The 25,671-nt window shown below is 40.3% G+C and overlaps 1 protein-coding gene across 2 annotated transcripts in view; it reads right to left on the bottom strand.

The window, feature by feature from the left end:
• The window catches only part of LOC144498874 (low-density lipoprotein receptor-related protein 5-like), a 172,970-nt gene that overhangs the window by 70,005 nt on the left and 77,294 nt on the right, over positions 1–25,671 (bottom strand). For both annotated transcript variants that reach the window (XM_078220687.1, XM_078220686.1), the window contains exons 5-7: positions 16,899–17,030; positions 9,036–9,432; positions 8,372–8,543 (exon numbers count right to left, since the gene is read on the bottom strand). In XM_078220687.1, coding sequence (XP_078076813.1) covers positions 8,372–8,543; positions 9,036–9,432; positions 16,899–17,030 — 701 coding nt within the window. The remainder of the gene's footprint in view (positions 1–8,371; positions 8,544–9,035; positions 9,433–16,898; positions 17,031–25,671) is intronic.

The following is a 25,671-nucleotide window of genomic DNA, read 5'->3' as shown; positions in this document are numbered from 1 at the left end:
GCAGTGCTCACGGGATAACCTTTAGCAGTGGAACTCTGTTTGATTAATCACTCACTTATCAATCTTGCTCCTACCTTCTTGGTCAAAATGAATTGGCTTAGCACAGGCTACAGATCTAACCGGTCATTAAAACTCAGCTACTTATTTCCATTGGAGGAAACCTTGATGTGGGTTTTCAGGCGGAAACAGAACAACAAGTAACACACATTGTCACTGGTTAATTCCTGAATAAATACATTTGCACTGGCTAAATCCAGCTACTGTTTTCTACAAATCACTCTTGGCTTTGTCAGCTTTGACCTGATTACAATGAAATGTTCTGGGTGAACTGACTTTAAACAAAGTAGTCTGCACAGGAATTATTCTGGCAGTGGCTAATAGCTATGCATTAATACACAAGATAACACATTAGGTACTTTGATAGAATTGCACTTTTTGTTTCTTTTTTGGGTTGCAGATGATGCAGGTACAACAGAAATGTGAACATGCCCATTGTAAGATGGAGATATTACATTGTCACTTTGTCTACTCATTGCAATACTGTTAAACTGCAAAGAGTTAGAAGCAAAAAAGTTTGCCAGTAATTAGCTATGCAGAGTCAGTAAGGGTACAAAAAACATTTCCTTTATCCCTGCTGTAGTACCTTAATCCATGTAAAACAAATCCAAATCTACTATAAAAGTATCCATTTTGCATACAAATTCCATTTTAATTTTTTTGTCTCAACTTGTAAATCGTTCAATATATACAAACCATGCAAAATTTTAATATACTTCCATTTATAACATTTTTTTTCAGTCTCTGCCAATTCAAAGGTTTTTTTTCAGTTGCAAACAATGTTACCACAGGGTGCCAAAGCTTTAGGGAAAGCCCTATATAGTCCGGTGTCACGATAGGTTTGACAAGCTGTGCCAAATGGCTTCTTCAGAATACAAGATTTTAATGAAGTGACTGGGTTCTTTGTGCTGCAACTGAACAGCACAGATGCAAAGGTTTCTGTCAGGAGAAAATAAGTGCTGGTTTTGCTGCATGAACTTTCACACATTCTCATGCCTGCTACATAGCCATACACTTAATCTGTAATTCATATCACAATTCTTCGAACCATCAGCTTCAATACATTAAAATGTATATTCAAACAACTTGCCAAGTTAACGTTTGAAGAAAGTGCTACTGCTGCAGTCAAAAAGACTGAAAACTTATACATGTCACTGCACAGCTGTCAACATTCTTCCTCCCCGCCCCAAATTAAATTACATGGATGAAATGCAAGTAGAATTTTAAGAGGTTAAGCATGCCGCACAATTCAGTTATAGAGGGCAGAAGTACTACAAGAGCATAAAAATATTTTTTAATTGTGTGATGCAGATATGCCAGCTGTACAACATGCTGTTGTGTGTGTGTGTGTGTGTGTGTGTGTGTGTGCGCGCGCGCGCGGGGTGGGGGGAAATCACTGAGTGCTTCTACTCTTTGCAGAAACCACCACTCTCATCAAGACACTTTCTTGACGAGGCACAAAACACAAAATAAAGATTTGCTTGCATTTCACATATGATTTCTCACCCACACACTTTTCTTTCCACCCAATAAATAAAGAGCACTTTAATCGTGCTTTTCTATTTCATGTTGGAGGTTACGCAGTACAAAGTTTCTTTTCATCTCATAGGCCCCGTACAAGGCCAGAGGCAGAAGAATGCAACAAATGCTCAGACTTGAGAAGCTGTGAATAGGAAATATTTATCCTCGCTACAATGTTTGGACCAATATGGAACACCGTACACTTTTCAAATCTAAATTCCATTTAAAATTCACCTCATATCTTAAAATAACAAAAGGACATTCATCATGCAAATCTGGAAAGATATCTTTCATTAAACTAGAACAGTAAACTTCAAGCTCCAGCAATTGCAAGCTGAATTTCAGTAGTTTCTAAATGCTTGGAATTGTCCACATACGAAACACATAATAAACATCAGTCCTGTCTTAGGTAATGAGGCCAATAAGTGAAAGATATATTGTGGATATATGTAAAATAGCATGGGGATATGGAACTATAAATGTGAGCATGTGTTAAGCAGAACATGTGGGACAATTGGGAGAAAGATCTTCAAGTTAAAGTAGAAAAATCTATAAAACTGACAGTAAAGATCAGCAAATTTTTTGAGGAGGTAACTAAGTGTGTTGATGAAGGGAGGGCAGTTGATGTCATATACATGGATTTTAGTAAGGCGTTTGATAAGGTCCCCCATGGTCGGCTTATGATGAAAGTGAGGAGGTGTGGGATAGAGGGAAAGTTGGCCGATTGGATAGGTAACTGGCTATCTGATCGAAGACAGAGGGTGGTGGTGGATGGAAAATTTTCGGATTGGAGGCAGGTTGCTAGCGGAGTGCCACAGGGATCAGTGCTTGGTCCGCTGCTCTCTTTGTGATTTTTATTAATGACTTAGAGGAGGGGGCTGAAGGGTGGATCAGTAAATTTGCTGATGACACCAAGATTGGTGGAGTAGTGGATGAGGTGGAGGGCTGTTGTAGGCTGCAAAGAGACATAGATAGGATGCAAAGCTGGGCTGAAAAATGGCAAATGGAGTTTAACCCTGATAAATGTGAGGTGATTCATTTTGGTAGGACTAATTTAAATGTGGATTACAGGGTCAAAGGTAGGGTTCTGAAGACTGTGGAGGAACAGAGAGATCTTGGGGTCCATATCCACAGATCTCTAAAGGTTGCCACTCAAGTGGATAGAGCTGTGAAGGCGGCCTATAGTGTGTTAGCTTTTATTAACAGGGGGTTGGAGTTTAAGAGCCGTGGGGTTATGCTGCAACTGTACAGGACCTTGGTGAGACCACATTTGGAATATTGTGTGCAGTTCTGGTCACCTCACTATAAGAAGGATGTGGAAGCGCTGGAAAGAGTGCAGAGGAGATTTACCAGGATGCTGCCTGGTTTGGAGGGTAGGTCTTATGAGGAAAGGTTGAGGGAGCTAGGGCTGTTCTCTCTGGAGCGGAGGAGGCTGAGGGGATACTTAATAGAGGTTTATAAAATGATGAAGGGGATAGATAGAGTGAACGTTCAAAGACTATTTCCTCGGGTGGATGGAGCTATTACAAGGGGGCATAACTATAGGGTTCGTGGTGGGAGATACAGGAAGGATATCAGAGGTAGGTTCTTTACGCAGAGAGTGGTTGGGGTGTGGAATGGACTGCCTGCAGTGATGGTGGAGTCAGACACTTTAGGAACATTTAAGCGGTTATTGGATAGGCACATGGAGCACACCAGGATGATAGGGAGTGGGATAGCTTGATCTTGGTTTCAGATAAAGCTCGGCACAACATCGTGGGCTGAAGGGCCTGTTCTGTGCTGTACTGTTCTATGTTCTATGTTTAAAGTGAGAAAAGACAAATGAGGTGCTTCAAATTGACGGGAAGACATAAATAATTTAAAAGTTAGGAAGAGCGTAATTCAAACAGAACTTTTCCACCTATTACCATGGAAGGTCACTGAGCAGACAGGGTAAATTGATTCAAGTGACAATTCTGAAGAAAGGAAGGCTAAATGATGTTTTTAAAAGGTGTCAGGTATCTACGCAATGTCCCAATGGCATCTTTGTCTTTCTGTTTTTTTAATGTGACAAATATTGCTACATTATGCATTAAACTTTGCAACCACCTTCAGCCAGAAGCACCAATTGGATGATCCATCTCAGCCTTCTTTTCAGGTCCCCAGCATCACGATGCCAGTCTTCAGCTGATTTAATTCACTCCATATCATATCAAAAAACAGATAAAGACACTCACTGCGATTCTCCGGCCATGCCATGGTGGAAAACTTGACAGTGGGAGGCAGCGCCCTTGGCTGGCCACAGGATCTTTTGGTCCTGCCGCTGTCAATGGGGATTTCCCATTGATTTCACCCCATGCCATTGGGAAATCCGTAGCGGCGGTGCACCATTGGGACCAGAAGATTCCACCAGCATGAAGAGCCCGTCGTATACCACAAAGTTTATATCCTGGCTATAGCAGTGAAGACTTGTATTCCAGAACTAGCCAAATGTCTCCAGTACAGATATAACACTGGCATCTACCTAATAATGTGGAACGTTGCCTAGATACGCCCTGTCCACAAAAAGCAAGACAAGTGTGATCTGGCCAGTCTACTCTCAACCTTCCCCACAAAGTGATCAAACGTGTTGTTGACAGTGCAATCGAGCAGTATTTAGAATCCTAGAATTCCTATAGTGCAGAAGGAGACCATTTGGCTCATTGAGTCTGCACCAACTCTCCAACAGAGCAACTTTCCCAGGCCCACCCCATCCCCATCTGTAATCCCACACATTTACAGCACTAATCCCCCTAACCTACACATCTTGGGACACTAAAGGGCAATTTAACATGGCCAATCCATCTACCTGCACATCTCTGGACTGTGGAAGGAAACTGGAGCACCTGGAGGAATCCCACACAGACACAGGGGGAACGTGCAGATTTCACACAGACAGTGACCCAAAGCTGGAATTGGTCCCTGGTGCTGTGAGGCAGTAGTGCTAACCACTGTGCCACCATGCTGCCCAGAACCCAACGGGAGCAGGTAAGTTTGATATCCACTGGTATGAAAACAATTTAAAATTCTCCCAATGGCGGGTTAATGGCAGGTCAGTTCTCCTGCTGCCTGGTGGTGTGAATGCTATTTGCATCTCATGAATGCTCATTAAAACAGTTGCTCACTGAAATCTTATCAGGCCTTCGCAATCTTGCATCATACCAGCAGGAAATTACTTCGGCCTCAGACCCGTTTGGAAAAGAGTGATGTACACAAGGCAGAGGAGATGAGATAATTCATCTGCTTTCTGCACTGTGTAGTGCTTCTGATGTGGTTGCTAGCTGCGCTGTTCTCCTAGGCAACAACCTCCCAGACTGGAGAGGTGAAGTTGGTGTTCTTCCTGGAGCATTCCCTTGGGTAGGAACAAGGAGTGAGAGGAGGCAATTCAGCCCTCTGAGCCTGTTCCACCATTCTATATCACCATGGCCCATCTCATCCTACCTCCACTTCCCTGCCTTTTCCCCATAGCCCTTCATCCCACTTTTGATCAAATATTCATCTATCTCTTTCTTGAACCCATTGATTGATTCTGCATCCACTGCACTCTGAGGCAGCGAGTTCCATTGATTCAGAACCCTCTGAGAAGTAGCTTCTCCTTATCTCTGTGTTGAACCTCTCCCTCTTACTCTACAACTATGACCTTTTTTCCTAGACTGTTTTAGAAGGGAGAACATCTGGTTAATATTTACTTTATCAATCCCATTGGGTTATTTTATGTACCTCAATCGAATTCCCTCTCATTCTTCTGTACTCCAGCAAGTACGAGCTCAAGCTACTCAACTGTTCCTAATATGACAGCCCCTTCAAACCTCCAATCAATCTAGTGAACCTCTTCTGAACCACCTCCAGTGCCACCACATCCTTCCTCAAAGAAGGTGACCAAAACTGAACACAGCACTCCCAGTGTGGTCGCACCTATGCCTTATACAATTGTAACAACACTTCTTTGCTTTTATACTCTAGACCCTTTGCAATAAATGCCCAGATTCCATTTGCCATCCTTATAACATTCTGCACCTGCATACCCACTTTCTGAGACTCATGTACAAGGACACCCAGATCCCTTTTGAATCTGTTTCCCATTTAAATAGTAAATTGCCCTTTTAGTTTACAGGCCAAAATGGATAACCTCTCATTTACCCACATTAAACTCCATCTATCAGATTCTGGCCCATTGCCTGTCAATATCCATTTTTAAAAGCTTTTTATCTCCTCATCCCACCTACCTTTGTGTCATCAGCACATTTCACTATGTTACACTCTGTCCCTGCTTATAGATCATTGATATAGATTGTAAATAGTTGTGGTCCGAGAACTGAACCCTGCGGAACCCCACTAGGCTCCGAAAGCTTATGGTATTTGCTACCAAATAAACCTGTTGGACTTTAACCTGGTGTTGTGAGACTTCTTACTGTGCTTACCCCAGTCCAACGCCGGCATCTCCACATCACAACCCCACTAGTTACAGATCGCCAACTGGAAAAGGACCCATTTATCCCAACCTCTGCTTTCTATCAGTCAGCCAATCCTCAATCCAAGCCACTACTCTACCCCCAACCCCTTGGGATCTAACCTTCTGGATCAGTCTCTTGTGTGGCACCTTATCAAATGCCTTCTGGAAGTCCAGATAGATCACATCCACAGGATGCCCGTTATCTACCTTGCTAAAAGAGTTCTAAAAGAACTCTAGCAGGTTTGTCAAACAAGACTTGCCCTTCACAAAACCGTGCTGACACTGGTGAATTGAGCTTTGCTTTTCCAGATGCTCAGTCACCTCCTCCTTAATGATTGACTCCGGTGACTTTCCCACCACAGAGGTCAAGCTGACTGGTCTATAGTTTCCCACTTTTTGCCTCTCTCCTTCATTGAATAAGGGCATCACATTAGCATGTCCCAACATCTGGGCTCCTTGAGTCAAGGCTTCGAAGGCATGATGTTGAGTTGAGAAACAAGTTTCTTGAGGCAGCTAGCCTTTTGTCATTGAGTCCTGCACTCTCTTGTGAAAACAGGTGCGTCACAGAGCGCAAATCAGTATAAGCCTCTTCACCAATGCTCAGACTGGATTCTTGCCAGTCACTCGGCTCCTGATCTCAGTACAGCCTTAACCCAAATATGGACAGAAGAGCTCAACTCCAGAGGCGAGGTGAGACATCAAGTCAGCATTTGACTCGACATCAAGTCAGCATTTCACCAAGTGTGGCATCAAGAAGCCCAAGTAAAACTGGAGTCAATGGGAAACATGGGGAAATTACTTTCCACTGATTGGAGTCATATTTAGTATAAAGGAAGATGGTTATGGTTGTTAGGGGCCAATCATTTCAGTCACAGGACACCACTGCAGGAGTTCCTCAGGGTAGTGTTCTCGGCCCAACCATCTCCAGCTCTTCATCAATGATCTTCCCTCCATCATAAGGTCAGAAGGGGGATATTTACTGATGTTTGCAAAATATTCAGCACCATTTGCAACTCCTCAGATACTGAAACAGTCTGTGTCCATATGCAGCAACACCTGGACAATGGCTTGGGCTGATAAGCAGCAAGTAAAATTCACACCACACAACTGCCAAGCAATATCCATCTGTGACGAGGAAGAATCTAACCATCTCTCATTGATGTTCAGTGGTATTACATTGCCGAATCCGCCACTATCAACACCCTGAGGTCACCTATGACGAGAAAGTTAACAGGACAAGCTATATAAATACTGTGGTTACAAGAGCAAGTCAAAGGCTGCTGTGACAGCACCTTCCAAAACCTTTACCACCTGAAAGGACAAGGACAGCAATGGGAACATCACCACCTGCATGTTCTCCTCCAAATCTCCCATCATTCTGACTTGGAATATAAGTGCCATTCCTGCACTGTTCACAATGTCAAGATCCTGGAACTCCCTTCCTAACAGCACTGTAGGTGTTCCTACACCATATGGACTGTAGGTAGTTCAAGAGCAGTCCAAGAAGACAGTTCAACATCACCTTCTCAATGGCATTTAAGGTTGAGCAATAAACGCTACCCTTGCCAGCAATGATCAAATCCCACAAATGAATTAAAAATCTGTACATGCAATCAAAATATTCATGAAGGAGTTAGCTCAATCACTTAATTCAGTAAAGAACACAATGATAAGAATCAAGAATGCAAGATTAGAATCTGAAACAGGGTGTGGATGAACAAGGTAAATTAGCTGAATGATTCTTTATCATTCCTGCAGTGTTATATTGCTAGGTTTTACAATCTAGTGAACTGTTAATACTTTTAGGAGTTGATGTACTCAATAACTGGAATCAAGAAACTTTGGATGAGGAAGTTACATGAAAGTAACAACATTGAAATCAGCATTCTGCCACAAACTGAAATATAACTGAAATAGTACAATCACTTCTCTATTTCAAATTTGAATTGTCGAGGTGGTTTCATCCCACAAAAACAGAATACAAGGATGGCTAATTGTCCTCAACTAAATGTTTTAAATAATAATTAATTTAGCGGTTTAAATTACATTTAGACTGTCTTATGTTATTAATGTAACATGTGAATATAATTTCCTGCATTGGTAACATTTTTATCTGTGGATTTTCTACCCCACCTCATTTTGAACATTGATTTCCATCCAGGGGGTCTTTGTCTGCTGGATGGATGAAAAGTATTTCATGACATTGAACACAATATAGTACACCACTATTTCACTCAAGGCTCCAAATGTACTCTAGTCTTCCTGTGCCAATTTGCACTCACAGTGCCATATCACTAGCTCAAGTTTCTTTTCAGAACTTACTTCAATTTTGTCGGTTTTGGCATCACCCCAGTAAAGTTTGTTTTCAACATAGTCCAACGCCAAGCCATTGGGCCAACCCAGAGAGGTGTTTACCAAAATCATCCGTTCAGAGCCATCCAGGTTTGCACGTTCTATCTTCGGGTTTTCACCCCAATCTGTCCAGTACATATAGCTGTAAAGATATTGATAAAATTAATTCTTGCCCCATTGTAACAAAACAAATCACTGCTTTCTTTGCAATTATGTTCCAGAAATTTTGATGATGACTTTTTTGTCAACAGATCAATTTCTCAATAGTTGGAACTTAAAAACAGCAAACAAACCCAGGTTTGAACGGTAGATGGTGAAATTTGAATTCAATAAAAATCTGGAATTTAAATTCTAATGATGACCATGAAACCATTGTCGATTGTTGTAAAAACCCACCTGGTTCACTTTAGGGAAGGAAATCTGCCATCCTTACCCAGTCTGGCCTACATGTGACTCCAGATCCTCAGCAATGTAGTTGACTCTTAAATGCCCTCAGGGGTGGGCAATAAATCACATCCCATGAACGAATTAAAAAGAATTACTGCCTGTATACTTCAAAACACGTAGCATGCAAAAATCACTATTTTTTTCAATTCTGATTTAATATTTACACCAAAAATCCTTGCATACATACCCAGTCACTGGATTAAGGACAATTGCTCGAGGTTCATCAAGACCTTCTGCTATCAGTATTTTTCTAGACGTCCCATTAAGGCGAGTTACTTCAATGCGGTCAGTTCCGGTATCAGTCCAATAAAGATTTCGTGCAATCCAATCGACAGCTATTCCATCTGGGTGGTTAACTTCTGTGGTCACCAGCGTCTGGGCCCCTGAGCCATCCAGAAATGCACGACGAATAGCTCTAACTTCATCATCAGTCCAGTAAATATATCCATCCACTGGATCATAGTCTATTGCTATTGCATGTCGAATATCATCAAGCTGGAGAATAACATCTGTGAAATCTGGCATGTCTAAGGAGATACGTCGTAAGTCTGTTCTTCTCGCAAGCAGCAAGACCTCTTCAGCACCTATTGTAGGGCAGAAAAAATATGTTAGTTCGAGGACTGCTTCTGAACATAACATTTAATAGGCAAAATATATTCAACAATGCATTATCATGATTTATACAGTCAAAACCAAGCAAGACTAACTATGTTATGTTCATCAATCCAAACAAAACAGAAAAATAACTCCGGACACATTCATCCCTAGGTTGAATGCTAACAAATATAGAGGGGAAAGCATCTTAATAACATTTTAATGAGAGAGATTCCATATAACTCTTTAAAAAACATAATTAAAAAATGATCAATCTTTATTTTGTCCTCTTTGGTTGAATGTATATCTATGTTTAAAAGTATGTAACTTAATTAACTTGATTAAAAGGACCTGGGAGACCTGAATTAGTATAAAAAACTGAAATGACAAATACACAGAATCACACACCATCAACTTTGTTCGAAAAAGCTCTTTGTAGCCTCCCGGACTCAACACTTGAGTTCAACAATTTCAGGTCATAACCTCTGCTCCCAAAGTTTCAGACAGCAGCTGATGATTCTGCTATTCCTATTTACACCTCCTATTGATGGATCTTTGGTTTCTCTACTTGCTCCATTACTACTTTTTGCCTTACAGTATCACCACATTAGTCATTTAGTTACTGCTTCCTTCACAGATCTTCTCTTTTGTTCTTCCCCCTAGCTGACACCTTACCCCTGCCTCAGTAGTTAGTTAAAACTGGTTACATCACTAACATTTGCACGTTCCGATGAAAACTCATTAACTCACAGAAATTGACAGAATATTTCCAGTTTTGTTTCTCTCATCAGTTTTAGCCTATTTGTCCTGATAAGTTAGCCAACATTTACTGTTTGATATAAATATTTGCAGACAAATAAACGGAACCAAAATCCTTAAAAGTTTTATTTCAGTGCATCATTCCACAATAACATCTGATCAAATGTTATCATGTGTAAGTCACTCAAATTTTAAAACTATACTGCTTTATGCCAGAGTATTTCATCAGCATGAACATGCTCACACCTAGTGGTCTTTTATCGTGGCAATTATTTATCTCATTAGAAAAAGATTAAAAAGTGTTTTTTAATATAATAATTATCTAGTTGAATGTTCTACTGGCTAGCTAGAGGCATTAAAATGATTTTGAAGAATTACAAAACAAAAGAACATACACAAAACATCATTGCAATGTAGGACACTTACCATGCTGTGAAACAGTGATAATTCACCCATATTTATTACCATTAAATGGTTTTAAAGCAGTCATTTCTTAATGCCTGCACAAGCGAGTATACTTTCTTGGTAAGAATGAATTTATCGAGCATGTTTCAAGATCGTGAGCTGTCTCAAAAGTGTTTTACACCAAATGAAACATTTAATTAAATTGTAAGGGAGGCCATGGCCTAGTGGTATTATTGCTGGACTATTAATCCAGAAATTCAGCTAATGTTCTGGGGGCCCGGGTTTGAATCCCGCCATAGCATATGGTGGAATTTGAATTCAATAAAACTATTTGGAATTGAGAATCTACTGATGACCATGAAACCATCGCCAATTGTCAGGAAAAACCCATCTGGTTCATTAGCATCCTTTAGGGAAGGAAATCTGCCATCCTTACCCAGTCTGGCCTACATGTGACTCCAGAGTCGCAGCGTTGACTCTCAACTGACCTCTGAAATGGCATAGCAAGCCATTCAGTTCAAGGGCAACTAGGGACAGGCAATTAATGCTAGCCAGCCAGCGACACCCATGTCCCACAAATGAATTATAAAAGTCACTGTGGCAATGTAGGAAAATACAACAGCCAATCTGTGCTCAAAAATCTCACCAATAGCAATGAGATAAATGACCAGATGATTTGTTTTCTGAAAGTTCTTGTGAAAGGTACATGTTTGCCAAGTTACTTAGGATTTTCCCAATTGAATTACTTTGCTGACTAAAAATATTCAATGCAATGGCATATATTTTTTTAAATGTACATGATTATACACATAAGGATTATTTGCTTAAACAACAACCAGAAAAAGTATTAAACACTTTAGGACAGTGTTAAGAAATTGCACATTCCAACAAGGACAGTGATACACAGTTTAAAATAAAGCTGCAACCCAATCTCGGAGTTCCGAATTGATCAAACCAGGAAATAGAAGCTCATGTTTACAATCAGAACTGGGAAATTATGTCACAGCCTTTGTGCAGTCCATCTTTGTACATATTTCCATACATGGAATTTGACTTGAAAACATTTATTTTGTTTAAAGTACAGTCAAGGAAAAAGAGATGAGTTTTATGTAATCTCATCTGACGCTATTACTGCCAGTTTGAATGAAAATGAACTGGCTGTGCGTAATCAGAAAATTGCAGGCCCAGCACAAATATTTCGCTTTAATCGGACAAGCAGAAGTAAAAGGCTACCAGCCTTAATCTACAGTTGCTGGAGTTATTTATACAGCAACTTACAATCCAAGACTAGTAACTGAAAGCTTGCCTTCCAGCCTGTCAAGATTGTGTTTATATTGCTTGGCTCCTGACTGACTGGAAATCTAATTGTCCTGCTTAGGAGAGGTATTGGTGCCAGCACTGATACAAAATTGCACAGAATTGACTGAAATGTAAATAGAGGGGAAGAAAAAAGCTCTGCTCCGCCCTCTAAATATTTAAATCAAGGTCACATAGGTTCAAAAGGTATTAGACCATTTGACTACAGACATTGCTAAGAATTCAAAATCCTTTTAATTCATAATACATCAAGTGTAGCCTTTTTTTTAAAAAAAAGGAGAACATTCTACCATTCTCACTGTGAATTCAAAAAAGCAAAACCGAACTCAAAACTTTTCTCCTCAACACTAAATTCTTGATTGTTACTCAGACATACTTTCAATTCCATTCAAAAAATATAATTTTGTTACTTATTAAGTGACAGTAATAACATGTTGATGCATTTGTATGAAAGCTCTTCAATGGTATTTTAAGAAAGGTGTTATCTATTCATATTAAAAGGGCCTATGCTTTTCATGGAATACTTTTTGTGTGAACATGCACTTCAGTAATGACGCACAGCATGAACTCAAGCCACAATCTTCCATTGATATTCATTTGCTCTAGGTAATAGGACGGCTTGACAAATTGTTCCCAAGACCCTGACAAAGGCTCTCCATAGGTGGGTACAAGAAAATGCACAAGAACAGCCTGTGAAATTAGGTCGCTAAATTCCCCCTTCCCTTTTCAGCAAGGGCTTAGCCTCTGTCCAGCAAGTGACGGTGCAGTATAATCGGAAATATCGGGAGTTTGACATGTGGGGAAATCATAGGTGCGAAATTGACAATGTCAGTGAATTGGAGCTTCAATGTGCTGTCATCAAACTGCCCCTTAATTAAACTGGAATTAATTAGCAGTGCAATTATTGATTTATAATGAGGCAATTATTCCTATCATGCAGCCAACCTATCCAAATAAACTTCAGCTAGGAAATTATCAGGGGAGCATGTATTCCTGTCCAGATGTCTGTATTTATACTCTGTTCAACTGTCACCCGCATGGAGAAGTATTTTCAACACAGCTGGAGAATTATGGATGGAGAATTCACAATTTTTCTTCCAAACAAAAATGAAAATCCTTTAATTCAATCTTGAAATTATAGTAATGGGTGATATTGAAGAATAACATAGATTGTTTTGCTGTCCACCTAAAGAAAGGGAGTATTGTGAGCTGAAGATCCACAGGAGGCCAAATTTACAGCTATTGACTAAAAAAAGTTACAAAACTTTAAAATAAAATCTTTGTATTGGAGCAGAAATTCAACCTTCCAAAATGCATAGTTCAAATGAGTCCATGAAACACCAATACAAATGATAAATTCATGCATGATACTTAGGAGTTCAGTCACAACCAACATGCTTTATACTTTGGAAAGGTAATCAAATATTCACAAGCATATAGACTGAAAGAAAAACTCAAAACCTGTCTGTGAGCCCTCCTGAACCAACTGACAGCTTTTTAAAAATATATTTAATTCTCCAATAGACCAAGGTGAATGATGTTATCAATACATTTCCATGTAATGGCAAAATCTAAAAGTTCAGATCTCAGTCCTGCATCATGCATCAATTTCAAACTGAATTCAATTGCAAGGTTGTACCACCTATGCAGGCAAACAGCAACTTGCATTTATTATACTGTTTTATAGAAAAAAATAACCAAGGTACTTCACAGACACTTAAATCTTTAAATGGGCTAGAACACAGAATGTTCTCAAACAACAACCCTTTACTTTTTTTGGAATTATACAGATACTTTTACAGATTCAAATTATAGTACTCCTTACATGAATTTATCCACATTTAAAATTGACGAAGAAAAAGAAACAGTCCCTTATACAGCAGAAAATATTTAAAATGCTGTGAAAGATTATATTCAAGGAAACAAGAAACTCATTCAGAATTCCGAATTTTTTGAAAGTGACACTGCTAATCGTTTTGCTATTTTATATGATTGCTTTTAGAAGTGAATTTTACATGATAGATTGGAGCGTACAATGTAAATCAATGCAAGCTGCCAACTTTATTTTAATTAGTTTTGAAATGCAGCTTGTAAACATCATTTAAATGGTTATTGATTGAGGCTGCATTATTAATAGTCATGCTTCAGTGCTGAAATGCCAGTTAAATTACATTTGCAAAATTTCATTCAGGAGTGACAAGAAAAATGGAAGGACACCCCACAAGTTGACAAAGATTCTTTTTCATCCTCCTCTGCACCACTTCACATTTGACAGGTGACAAGACCGTTTATAATATAGTAACAAATGTGCCAATTTATCAAGCTAATGCAAACAAATGTAAAGCGCAGTCTCAGTTCCCCCAAGCCCTGCCAGAACTCCTTGCTATTCCTGCCCCATTTGTCTATCTGCTAATCAGATTAGTACAATGTGTCATTGTTTCATCCAAATTCTCAGTCAACGCCGCTGGGAACTCTTGTCCTTTCCACTCACTAACTGTGTAATGAAACAGGCCGTGAACAACGTGGCTCCAAAGCTATTCTCCCCGTCTTTTAAATGCAGGAAGGAACGTCAACATTGTAATACTTACTGCCTGAATGGAACTAATTTCCAGCATTCATATGTGCTATGCTTGGACCTGATGTGATGCGTGCGTTGAGAAGGGGTTGTTTATTTTACAATCTGCGCCTCAGTTTTAACTTCCAACTAATGTGCCAGGAAGCTGTTAAGGTTACAGAGTGAATACACAATGTTGGCACTTTTCATTAGGCAGGCTAAGTGTTTCAAGACTGTGGATGCATCAATGAGTTTGAGTCTCAACAACCACCATTCATTATAATGAATGCTTGTTTTCAAACAATGTTGATCTTTTGTTCAGATATTTAACTCACAAATAGAAAGAACATGCAACATTTTGAACTTAAAGGCACCACAAAGACACAAGAACTATTGTTATCACAAAATTTTTAATGCAGAAAGGAAGGCGAGAACAACATTTCCTCAAAGTATATTTTTCCTTTTTTCCTACCTGGAACACTGGCAGTCTATTTTTAGATTTCCAAAGCTGGTTTACAACTAATTGCAGAAATATAGGAATGGCTTTGGGTGATTTTTCAATATTTGTTGTGGGAAGATGCTTGACCTCCACTTTATATATTCCCATAACTATACAATGTGGAGATTTTTAGAATGTCAATCTGATCACATCATTCAATGGACCCAAATTATGCCTACTGTGTGACAATTCCCCGTATTATTTAGTTTATTCGGTGCCGGAGTCATCAAGCCAGATTTTCATTACCAAGGCGGGTACCTCGAGTTGGGAATTTCCTGACTTGGCAGACCTGTCTTGGTGGAAAGTGTGCCATGAAGACTGAACTTTCAATCCAGGGGTGTGAGTGCAGAATGGAGTCAAGCCCGTCAACCCTGGGAGCAGATTGGAGGTGACCACAGATGCGGCCAAGTGCCAAAGCAAGCTGTTTAAAAGGCCTGTCTCAGTTCTAAGACTTTGGGCAGAATTCTCCCATGGTCTCATTGATGGGTTCGACAGCAGAGAATTCTGCAGGAGTCCAAGAATCGATTTTACACCGGTGTGATTTTCCCACAGGATCTTCTGCTGGTGCCTGCCGTGCAGGATTGAGAAACACGCTGGAGGCTGGTGTGACACTGATTTGCTTCCCGCTAATGGGATGCAGGTAAAGGCCCAACCAGAATCTTCCACCTACTCCCGATTCTTTGTGACACCAGTCAAAAAACTCATCAGGCCAGAATATGTCTGAAATAGCATGGTGTGCAGAAGTCGGGACGCATCTGAACAATGCCTGGGGCTGTTTTCGGAGTTTAGGATGGAGGGCACCAATGACCTTGGACCCCGGAACACCACAGCAGTGGGTAGGGGGAGCATCTGCAGGTAGATCGTACAGATTCAGGGCCATGAGGAAGTCCATCTTCCAGCCTCAGTGTTTATGGAGATCGATCTTTTTCACCTTTCTTCAATGGCGGGTCAGTGATGTTGGGCACCTTATTAATATGGCACAAAGGTAGGATGGAGGAACTTGCGCCATCATGTCCGTCCCACCATGGAATACGGCGCTAAACCCCCATGATTAATGAGGTTGGGGTTGGAAGATATGGCGTTGTTTCCCACCGACCTCCACAACAGGAAACACTCCCGTTCCCACCCCCCCACCCCGCCCAACACATGTTCACCACCTACTCCCAACAGCCTATCGTGTCTTCCATGCAACACACGGTGCTTCCATACTTATTTACCCAGTATAAACTCTGTACAGAATCATTGAAGCATTTTGTAGTAACTGCATGCTTGAAACAGCTTCAAAAATACCCATTAATAATTTAAACATAAAACAATTGTAAATTATCAGAGCTTTAAAGAATCAATAATAGAAGGTTTAAGAAATTAACACCTCTTCATTTTGTGCAAATACATATTACTAAAATAGATCACAGAAAACATACTAATTATATCACACCACTGTCAATTTTCTCTGCATTTGTCAACAAACTCACTCATAGTCCTCTTATCGGAGTCTGGACTGGGCCATTAACGAAAGAGATGACAGAAAAAAAAAAAGAGTTTATTATAAAATCATAAAGCTGTGAATCTTCTCCACACCGAGATCAGAGAAATTATTTTATGCATGTTATATTTTGTTTTTAGAATCTTCACTAAAACAAAATTGGATGAAATGACTAGTTTTATTTAAACGATGTGCTTAACAGTTACAAATGAAAAATGTCACTTCTCCCTTTTTAGAAATGAGGTCCTATGCCCTAACATTTTGGTGAGAAAGGTCTCAGGAGTTTGAAAGCAATAAAACCAAGTCTTGGATGAAGGCTGCTAAATTTCCGAAGACTTGTTCCATCCGAGCATAATTCAAACCAGTGAAAATATGCTCACTATTTTTCACCTAATCTACAAAAAAAAAAGTTGGCCTTATCAGTAGCATTTCTTACCTTTTTTACAAATCTTCTCATCTTTTTCTAGCTGGACACCAGTTGGGCAGGCACATCTGAAGAATGGTTCTTTTGGGGAAAGCAGGCATAAGTGAGAACATCCTCCATTATTTTCATCACATGGGATGCGAACTGTACAAGATGGGTGAAAGGGGAAAAAATGAATGTCCTCTCCAGTGATGGCATAAAATTTAACATACTATCTTAACAACCAGGTTCTGATGAATCAAGTACACATCCCCTACCCAAAATGTGACTAATTTTCCCTTTACTACCAACTTCTCACTTCCTCTCCTTTATTGAAGGTGATGACTCTTTACAGATTTATGATAACACTGTAAAATGGGCTTCAGAAAAAGAAATAGCCAAGCTTTTAATTCTTGGTCAGTATTCAGTGACTCCTTCCCGTATCATAAACAAGTGGCTTTTCTTTATGTATGGGCTTTGCGAATAACTGTAAACAGACTATTAAACTGCTCAGGTCATTATCCAAAGCCCATCCTATCCACAGACATGCACATTCCAAGTTTGTTAGAGATCAGTAATGGAAATCATGGGTAACTGCTCACTCTTTCACCTGAAGTGTTGAGCTAATCTTATCGCAGTCGAATTTAGAGCAGGTTCACTGTAACAAATTTGGAATCTTTTTTCGTTTTTTGTCTCAGCTACTGGCTAGATGAACTAGTCCCAATTTGATAGGACCTTCTCCTTTTCTCTACTCTGCCTGTTCAGATCATCAGTAATGGTCTTTTAATAATGGATTTTTTAAATTCAAGAACCACATTCACAGTTCAAAGGCTGGATTGCTGTGTAATTGACAGCAAAAAACCCCATAAAAACCCCATAGAAATTCATATACAAATTAAATAATCAAATTAAAAACATGGGTTTCCATCTGACAATCACGCAATAACAAAAAAGGACAAATGAAGAGGGATCTCAGTAAAGCGCAAACCTCTACCATGCAGTCTTAACTCAATTTTATTACACAGTTCTTCATTGAGGCACTGTAACTAGAAAGATGAGAAAATAAATCTTTTTATTCGGAGCTTCCGTCTCACTCCACTGAGCAGACTTCAGGTCAATGCATATTCAACAATGTGCTCTGAAAACTCTGCTCTCATTTTGACAGCTGTGAGCACAGCAGCTGAGATAATCCATAACATAACAAAAAAAAAATGTCAAATCACCCTCTCAACATTAACAAATCCTTTAAAAAATTCCAGGCACTAGATTTGCATCTTTGACAAAATTATAATCACTTCTTCCATGGGACATACCCTAACTGTGTACCCAAATTTCATTCAAATCCATGCATTAGTTTCTGAGATATACTGTTCACAAACAAATAGGCTTAACAGACCAACAGGACAAAAATATAACTTTCACACACCTTCAGTGATGGAGGTAACAAACAAATACCATACTCAGATACTGATCTTCCAGAACACAAGTAAAATAGGGTTATATAGATACATATTTTCTGTAAAATACATCTTTGCCTACACAAACAGCAGTCTTTGATTTTCCACTACGTTATTCTTAACATTGTTAATTAAGATTCAAATATGCTTGGAACAGGAAGGCTGGAAGTGACTCATAAAACTGAAAATGTGCAAGGCTGGCGTGATGAAAGAGATTAACTTCATGTGGCATGACAAAGAACAATTTTATTTAATTGCCCAGTTACGAAATTAAATATGTTCAAATAAAGTAGTGGAATTTTTTTGGATAGGCTTTCTCAATTGTGGATTTGGATTGCGCTGATAATGATTTATTCATTTTGGCATGAATGTTTTCTTTATAAAATTGAGAGTCTACCCGATATATACAACACCAAAACAAGGGAGATGAAAATTTCACCACATCACAACAAAGCCTACTTTGAAGGGAACTGAAATTAATCCACAAAGAAACATGCCCATATAATCCATCTAATACAAAAGGAGATGTTTGTTTGCCTCCTTAATTAACTGTACATTAATGAATCATGAATATGTATAGTTCCTGAGAATTAGTTTTCATTGACAGGTCATTCATTATCAAGAGCATTCTCGAGTTATTCTTTAGGAATTTAAAAAATATATATTTTTATCAAATACTTTTTTAAAAAAACAAATAATGCAACAAGCTCTCAAGAATTGGTACAGTGCAGCAAGATCATTTTCACACAAGTACATATAGGAAGAGACAGAGAAAAAAAAATGGACTAACTATTATATCCAGAGCCTCCCATTATATAAATAATGAAAGGATATATCGAGGGATGGGGGAATATCAGGATACGGCCACAACCAAACTTACAGGATAATACTGACAGAGCGACAAAACATATGGAAGGCAAATTTTTAAAGTAGCTACTGTCATTGCTTATTCAACTATAAAAAAAAAACACACAGGATATTAGGACATGTAAGATGGCGGTTAAACTGCCAAGGATTTTCCTGCCACATTTGGGCGTGCACCAAAGGATGCTTCTCCCATCTCCAGCCATCTTGGAGGCACCAATAATACATTACAGCATCTTTTTCCAGGATACCATAACAGGAGTTAGAGATTCTATCACCCCAAAATACAAGATACGCAAGTTCAGGGAGTTTTCCTACCCACTACCACCATATTAGACCACTTCTCACCTTCCTGCGATGACGCTACCTATTTTAACCATAACTGTAATAAAGTATATCAGGTGAAAAAGTGCACCACTATAAACATCAATATTACAAGACGAGAAGACGGATAAAAAGAAAATTTCACAGCTCTAGTACCATACAACCTACACAACACACACCTCAGAAACGAGAAGTACATTGTGGGATGCATTCCATTAAGGATAAATGGATGCCACTAGATTCACCAGGATATCAGGATAACAGAATAACAAGTGAAAATTCAACATCATGCTCCCTTTCAGGGAAATGCCCCTATCAATGTGATGAATCATGTAACAAGATCAATTAAGAGATGAAATTACAGGGGATACATTCAAGGATTAACAATGAACTGCAGAATATGACTCTAAACAGGACAATTGGCAAAATTTGCCTCAGAACTGTTACAGGATTGACCCATCAATATGAAAAAGCACAGTACAGGATTAACACAAAGATAAAATTACAGGAGGTACAATTCAGGATTAATGAATACTGATTTTTGCAGTGCAATAAGGATAACAGGCAACAAACACTTGTGCTTATATATCATACACCCTTGTCAGAATAAAAGACAATGGCCAGGATTCTCCAACCTCGTCCACAGCTGGGATTCTCCTGTCCCATGCTAAGAATGGAGATTTGGCTGAGCGTCAAATTCTCTGTCTCGCTGGCAGTGGTGGCATATGACATTGGATAGTTCTCACTAACATCATAAAATCAAGAGCATGATTACAAGGGAACAAAGTTCAGGATTAATGAAGAACTGCAGGATAATATAACCATCCACAAAGCTTGAAAAGGCCAAAGCCACGACAGGATCATCAAGCAACATCCAGGATCCATCCATAGTTTCACCAAAGCCTTTTCACCTCTACCATGTCATTGTCCTGAAGTCCCGGTAAAGAGAAACCCAGACCCAGTGGGTGGCAAAGACCGTTGCGTCCTGCCACCTCCAGCCCTTCTTCGATGAACACCGAGGACAAGACAATGTAAGACCTGCAGTCAGAGTCTTCAACCAACCCTAGACCTCGAAGACTGGATACAGTGTGCTCCATTGAACGTGAAACGCCCAGCCTCGAATCAAGATTGTGAAAGCATGGCAGCCAGTTCTCAAATTGGGCTGGGAATTCTCCCCTCTCGGGAGACTGGGCGCACTGATACTCCTTCACTGGCCCCATTTCCCTGAATCAACCAGGATGTTAGACATAACATGCAGCAGGATTTCCAAGGACTGAAGGGTGAGCCCCTCCCTCGGAAACGGCCCTCTTGATTTACAGGATTCTCTTCTCCACTTCATCCATGCTCTTTAGGATATCTCTCAGTTCAGCAATGTGAGCACCAATAGTCTGTGGCAGGGAGCCAAAACTGTCATCCACAATTTTAGTCACAATGGCAGCTATTATCATGAAGTCTACAGCATTGGCCCGCTCAACAGCAAAACCACCATTGCAAATCGGTCCCACCCCAGCCGCCTCAATTAATTAAGGATTTCCTTGACTCAATTCGGCTCCCTGTAACCAAAGTTTAGCCAGGATTTTCCAGGAACATAGCACAGATCATACATATCAGGATCAGATAATTGTGGTTGTGCATCAGGATAGAAAAAGGATCAAAAATGAAAAATGAGTAGCGCCAAAGCTCGTGAGAACGCTGCCGCTCCCGCACGTACATTACATGACCCCCCCCTGTTACTTCATTAAAAGTTGAGACCACGAGATCAGCGATGATCGTACTGAATAGCGGAGTAGGCTCGAGGGACTAAATGCCCTACTCCTGCTCCTAATTTGTACGTTCTGATGAAACTGGCGTTTGGCTTCTGAAAGATTGGTTCATCACACGATAATGGGACCAATCCTGTCTGCAGGGTTGATGAAAACATTAGGGATTAGATCTCAGAGAACAGAATGCATCAAGTTAAAGGGCGTGAGGTGAGCGGAGAAATTCTGCCATTCACATCTCCTCGAGACACATCTTTTGCTTCTTCACTTGTCCAATTACCATTCCTTTTGGCCCTGCACGACTAACTGTTATTTAGTTTAATTCCCTCCTGTCTTTCACACTATCACAGTTCTTCCCTTTTGTTATTTCCACCATCTCCCCTTTCATTTTCTCAAAACCAATTATAATTTTTCCCGGTTCTGATGAAAGATCATTGACCTGAAATGTTTGTCTGTTCGTCTCTCTATAGATGCTGCCTGACCTGCCTTATTTCTAATTTTGGTCTATCAGACTTCCATCTCACATTCTGGTCTGCTGTGCCAGGATAAACATCACTTTTCCCCTCCCAAAAAATGGAAATTTTGAATCTATTTCAGCTGTCACGACGACTGAAGGCCTGAGTAATGTGCTCCAAAACAACATCAGTAAAATTAAATGACAGATGCTCAGTCTGCAATCAAATTGAACAATTATTTTTGCTGCAAAATTGGTGATTTTACATTTGTAGAATGGTTACAGCACAGAAGATGGCTTTTTGCACCATTTTGTCCATGGCAGCTCACTAAAAGAGCAACTCCTTCATGTTTTCCCTGTAGCCCTGCAAATTTTCCCTTTTCAGGTAATGATCCCATTTCCTTCACAAAGCCTCAGCCTCCACCATCATCTCCAACAGCACATTCCAGATACACTTTTCCTCATGCTGCTGTTGCCTCTTTTGCCAATCACCTTAAATCAGTGTCATCTGGTTCCTGATCCTTCCATCAATGGGAACCGTCCCTTACTTTGTCCAGATCCCTCATGATTTTGAACCCTTCCATCAATTCCTCCTCTCAACCTCCTCTTCTGCAAGGAGAACAGCCCCAGTTGTAGAATAACTTGTCTGCTTGTGTACCCGATGCCCCTATTTATAAAGCTCAGGATCTTATATACTTTATTAACCACTTTCTCGACCTGGCCAGCCAACTTCAATGATTTGTGCAAATATACTTCTATAAAAATCATACCCTTTTCAAATCAGGAAGAAACTAAACAGATTGGAATCTCTTAACATTTACGTTTGTCTTACCACAATTCAATTTGTGCACCAACCAATGTTGAAGTTATTAGACGAACATGAGTGCTGAACATTTGCTTGCTGTAAAACCGCAGGAGGAGATTTGGACAAGGCACTTACACTGACCACATGATTTTTAGCTTTGCCGAAAACCACAAGGGGAGGCAGGGAACATTTTCTTCACACTATGACCACAGTTAGTAACTCTTCAGAGTTTATATACTGGGACCTGTACTCTGAACTAGCCTGAAGTTTAGTGATCTACTGTACACATAACTTAAAAAAAAAAGGACAAATTATAATTGTACAGCTCAATCACAAAACATAACCTAATATCCCAGCAACTGGAGTGCCATTATGAATACATACGCACATGGGAATCATAGACTATGAGGAGCAATGGTAACTTAGTGAATATGTTACTAGACTAGCAAACCAGGTGGTTAAAGCACTTTTCTGTTTCAGATGCCCAAATTGGGGTCCCATGTCATAAATTTAGGATCAAATCAGTTGCAGCATGCAAAATGTATGTTCCAGCCAATTAGGCTGATGATATATAATAAAGACTGCCTATTTAAATTTGTCACACAATAATTACACTCTCCCACCAGTGATGGTACAATTCAGTCTTGCGGCTTCGAGCTGCACAGCCTTCACTAGAGAAATCTCTATCCCCCAACTTATTTCTCTGCTTCCCGAATAACCTCAAGTTTAACTGCAATAATATGCAACCAAGTATAATATTAAAATAAAACACAGGAAATATGAGTTGATGCATGGTCTAATTATCTCCCACCATTTAACCCTGCTTTCTCTAAAGTCTACATTTGATTTCCGTCACACCGCCCATGCAATACCACAGGGGAGTGAGATAAGTGTATGTACAACACACATCCTGTAATAGTCACTTCCCTCCTGTACTAAATACCCAACCTGCTGGGCTGGCCGCTCGGTACTGGCCTCTCCTGTCACCCTTGAAATCCTGGTGGTGGTGGCAGAATGAAGCCCATAAACGACGCCACCACAGCCAATGGTAAAATTGTGGTGAGGACAGGGATGGGGGAGTAGGCAGTGGAAAGGCTGCCTGCAGGATTTTACATCCTCATCATCCCACATACATTCCCCACCAACGGGTTGAAAAGTCCAGCCATTTTGGCATCGATCTGAACCGGTGGGTGGAATCTTGTGCCTTCCCTATCGCAAATTTTGTGGTGTTGGGGAGGGGTGGGAGAGCGGGGCATTTAATCAGGTGAGAGGCGGCAGGTCGGGTCCCCATCACCTTCATGCCTTCAACCCAATTAGGTCCATCATGGGATGGCCTGGAGAAGATCTTCCTGCCCCAATTTCAATGGAGGCCCTCAATTTGCCAAGTAATACATCTTCACTAGAGCGCTCCCTAGGAGTTGGGTCAAAGGCACTCAGTGCCTGATCAAAGGACCTGACATTGGGGAATACGGGCCTGCTAAGATCAACCCCTCTGCCCTTGCTGCTGATTCCCTTACCATGCCTTGTTACAACCCCCTTCCCCACCATCACTCACCTACACCTGGGTCACTCCTTGACCGGAGGACTCGGTCAGGTGTAATACCAGCAATAGCCATCACTTCCCCAGTGGCGCCGCTGAGTATAAAAGAGGCCAGCAGCTCTCAGCAGACAGGACATCAGCCCCCATGGTTCTTGATCCTGTGGGGAAGGGAAGGGAAGGGAAGGCCCACCGCTAACCTGTTAAGTGCCTGAGGCACACAAAACGTGGCAAGCCTTCTCAAAAAGAGGTGACATGGGGTCCTGCCAGCTTTCCTACCTGTGGCCAACACCCTGTCGTCCCCATCAGTTTCCACCCTTTATCTCAGTTTCTCTCTCCAGACTTGCTGTATATTTCCAGCATCTTGCAGTTAATTTCAGATTTCCAACATCTGCTGTATTTTTTGGGATGTCCGGAGGTTGTGAAAGGTGTTATAGAAATGCAAGCTCGTTTTTGAATATGCTAGATCTAAACTTTTTAAGTGAAAAGTTAATTTAGAGAGAGTTTATAAATTAACTAAATGCACTTAATACCACATCAAGCTTTCCAAAACACGTTCCGAATGCTTATTTAACATCTCCATGCATAAGATTAGTTAAATTTATTTTAACTAGTAGAAACGGAGCAAACTCTATTTCATTCATTTTGGTTTTGAGGTGGACGGGGAGGAAAATGATTGGGGAAGAGGAAATTAGTAATGTTGTTCTCGGGAAGTGAAAGGTATTTAAGCTGCTGCTGGTGGGTCTTGTTATGTGTTTTCATTGCCACTGGAGTATAAACTGCTAGCTAGACAAGGCATTTTGTCAACTGAAAGGAACATAATCAGCACAATGCATGCTCTTGAAATGCAGGACTAACAGTAACTGATGCATCTGACAGTCCATTCTGATTCTTTGCATCTGTTGCTGCGTACGTTGGTCACATAGTTCTCCCCATCTCTTCATCAGAGGCTCACAGGTTTACAAACCTGACCTCTGAGGGACACACCAGCACATTCAAGGCTACTGATTAGTTACTTTGAGCCGCACCATCTTGTGTTCTGAGTCATTCTTAAATCAACAAGCTAGCTTTCAGGAACGATAGGGGCTTGATGAATGAGGCCTACAGCAACTCTGCCATGCTGATCATTATACTAGTGAATTCTCTCATTTATGTCCTGCCAGGAGGCTGATAACCCGTTGTATAATACATCATAAAAGCCAAATTACTGATTAGCAACATTAAAAGAAAATAAGCAATTTTTTTGTACAGGGATTTTTTTCCTGAAATCACGCTCAAATATTTTTGTACTGGATTACTGACAATGAAAGCCTTAAAGAAAACAATTTATACCCTTGAGCACTTCTCTTTGAAAATACGACAAACAAACAAGTACAGTACTTGCAAATTTGTGCCACAACTCGCGTTGCCTTTTTTTTCAAGCGTTGTATCCATGAATGCACTTTACTAATCTTGTGAAGGAAACAGGCTGTTTTCCACAAGAAGCTAATAGGAACATGGGAAGAGGGGTAGGCCATTCAGCCCATTGAGCCTGCCCCACCATTCAATACAATGATGGCTGATCAGGCATTTCAATACCTTTCACCCACACTATCCCCATAACCC

The sequence above is a fragment of the Mustelus asterias genome, chromosome 9 (genome assembly GCF_964213995.1).
Source record: "Mustelus asterias chromosome 9, sMusAst1.hap1.1, whole genome shotgun sequence".
Taxonomy (NCBI): Eukaryota; Metazoa; Chordata; class Chondrichthyes; order Carcharhiniformes; family Triakidae; genus Mustelus; species Mustelus asterias.
Note: the sequence above shows the minus strand (reverse complement) of the source record. Positions and strands in the feature narration are given on the sequence as shown.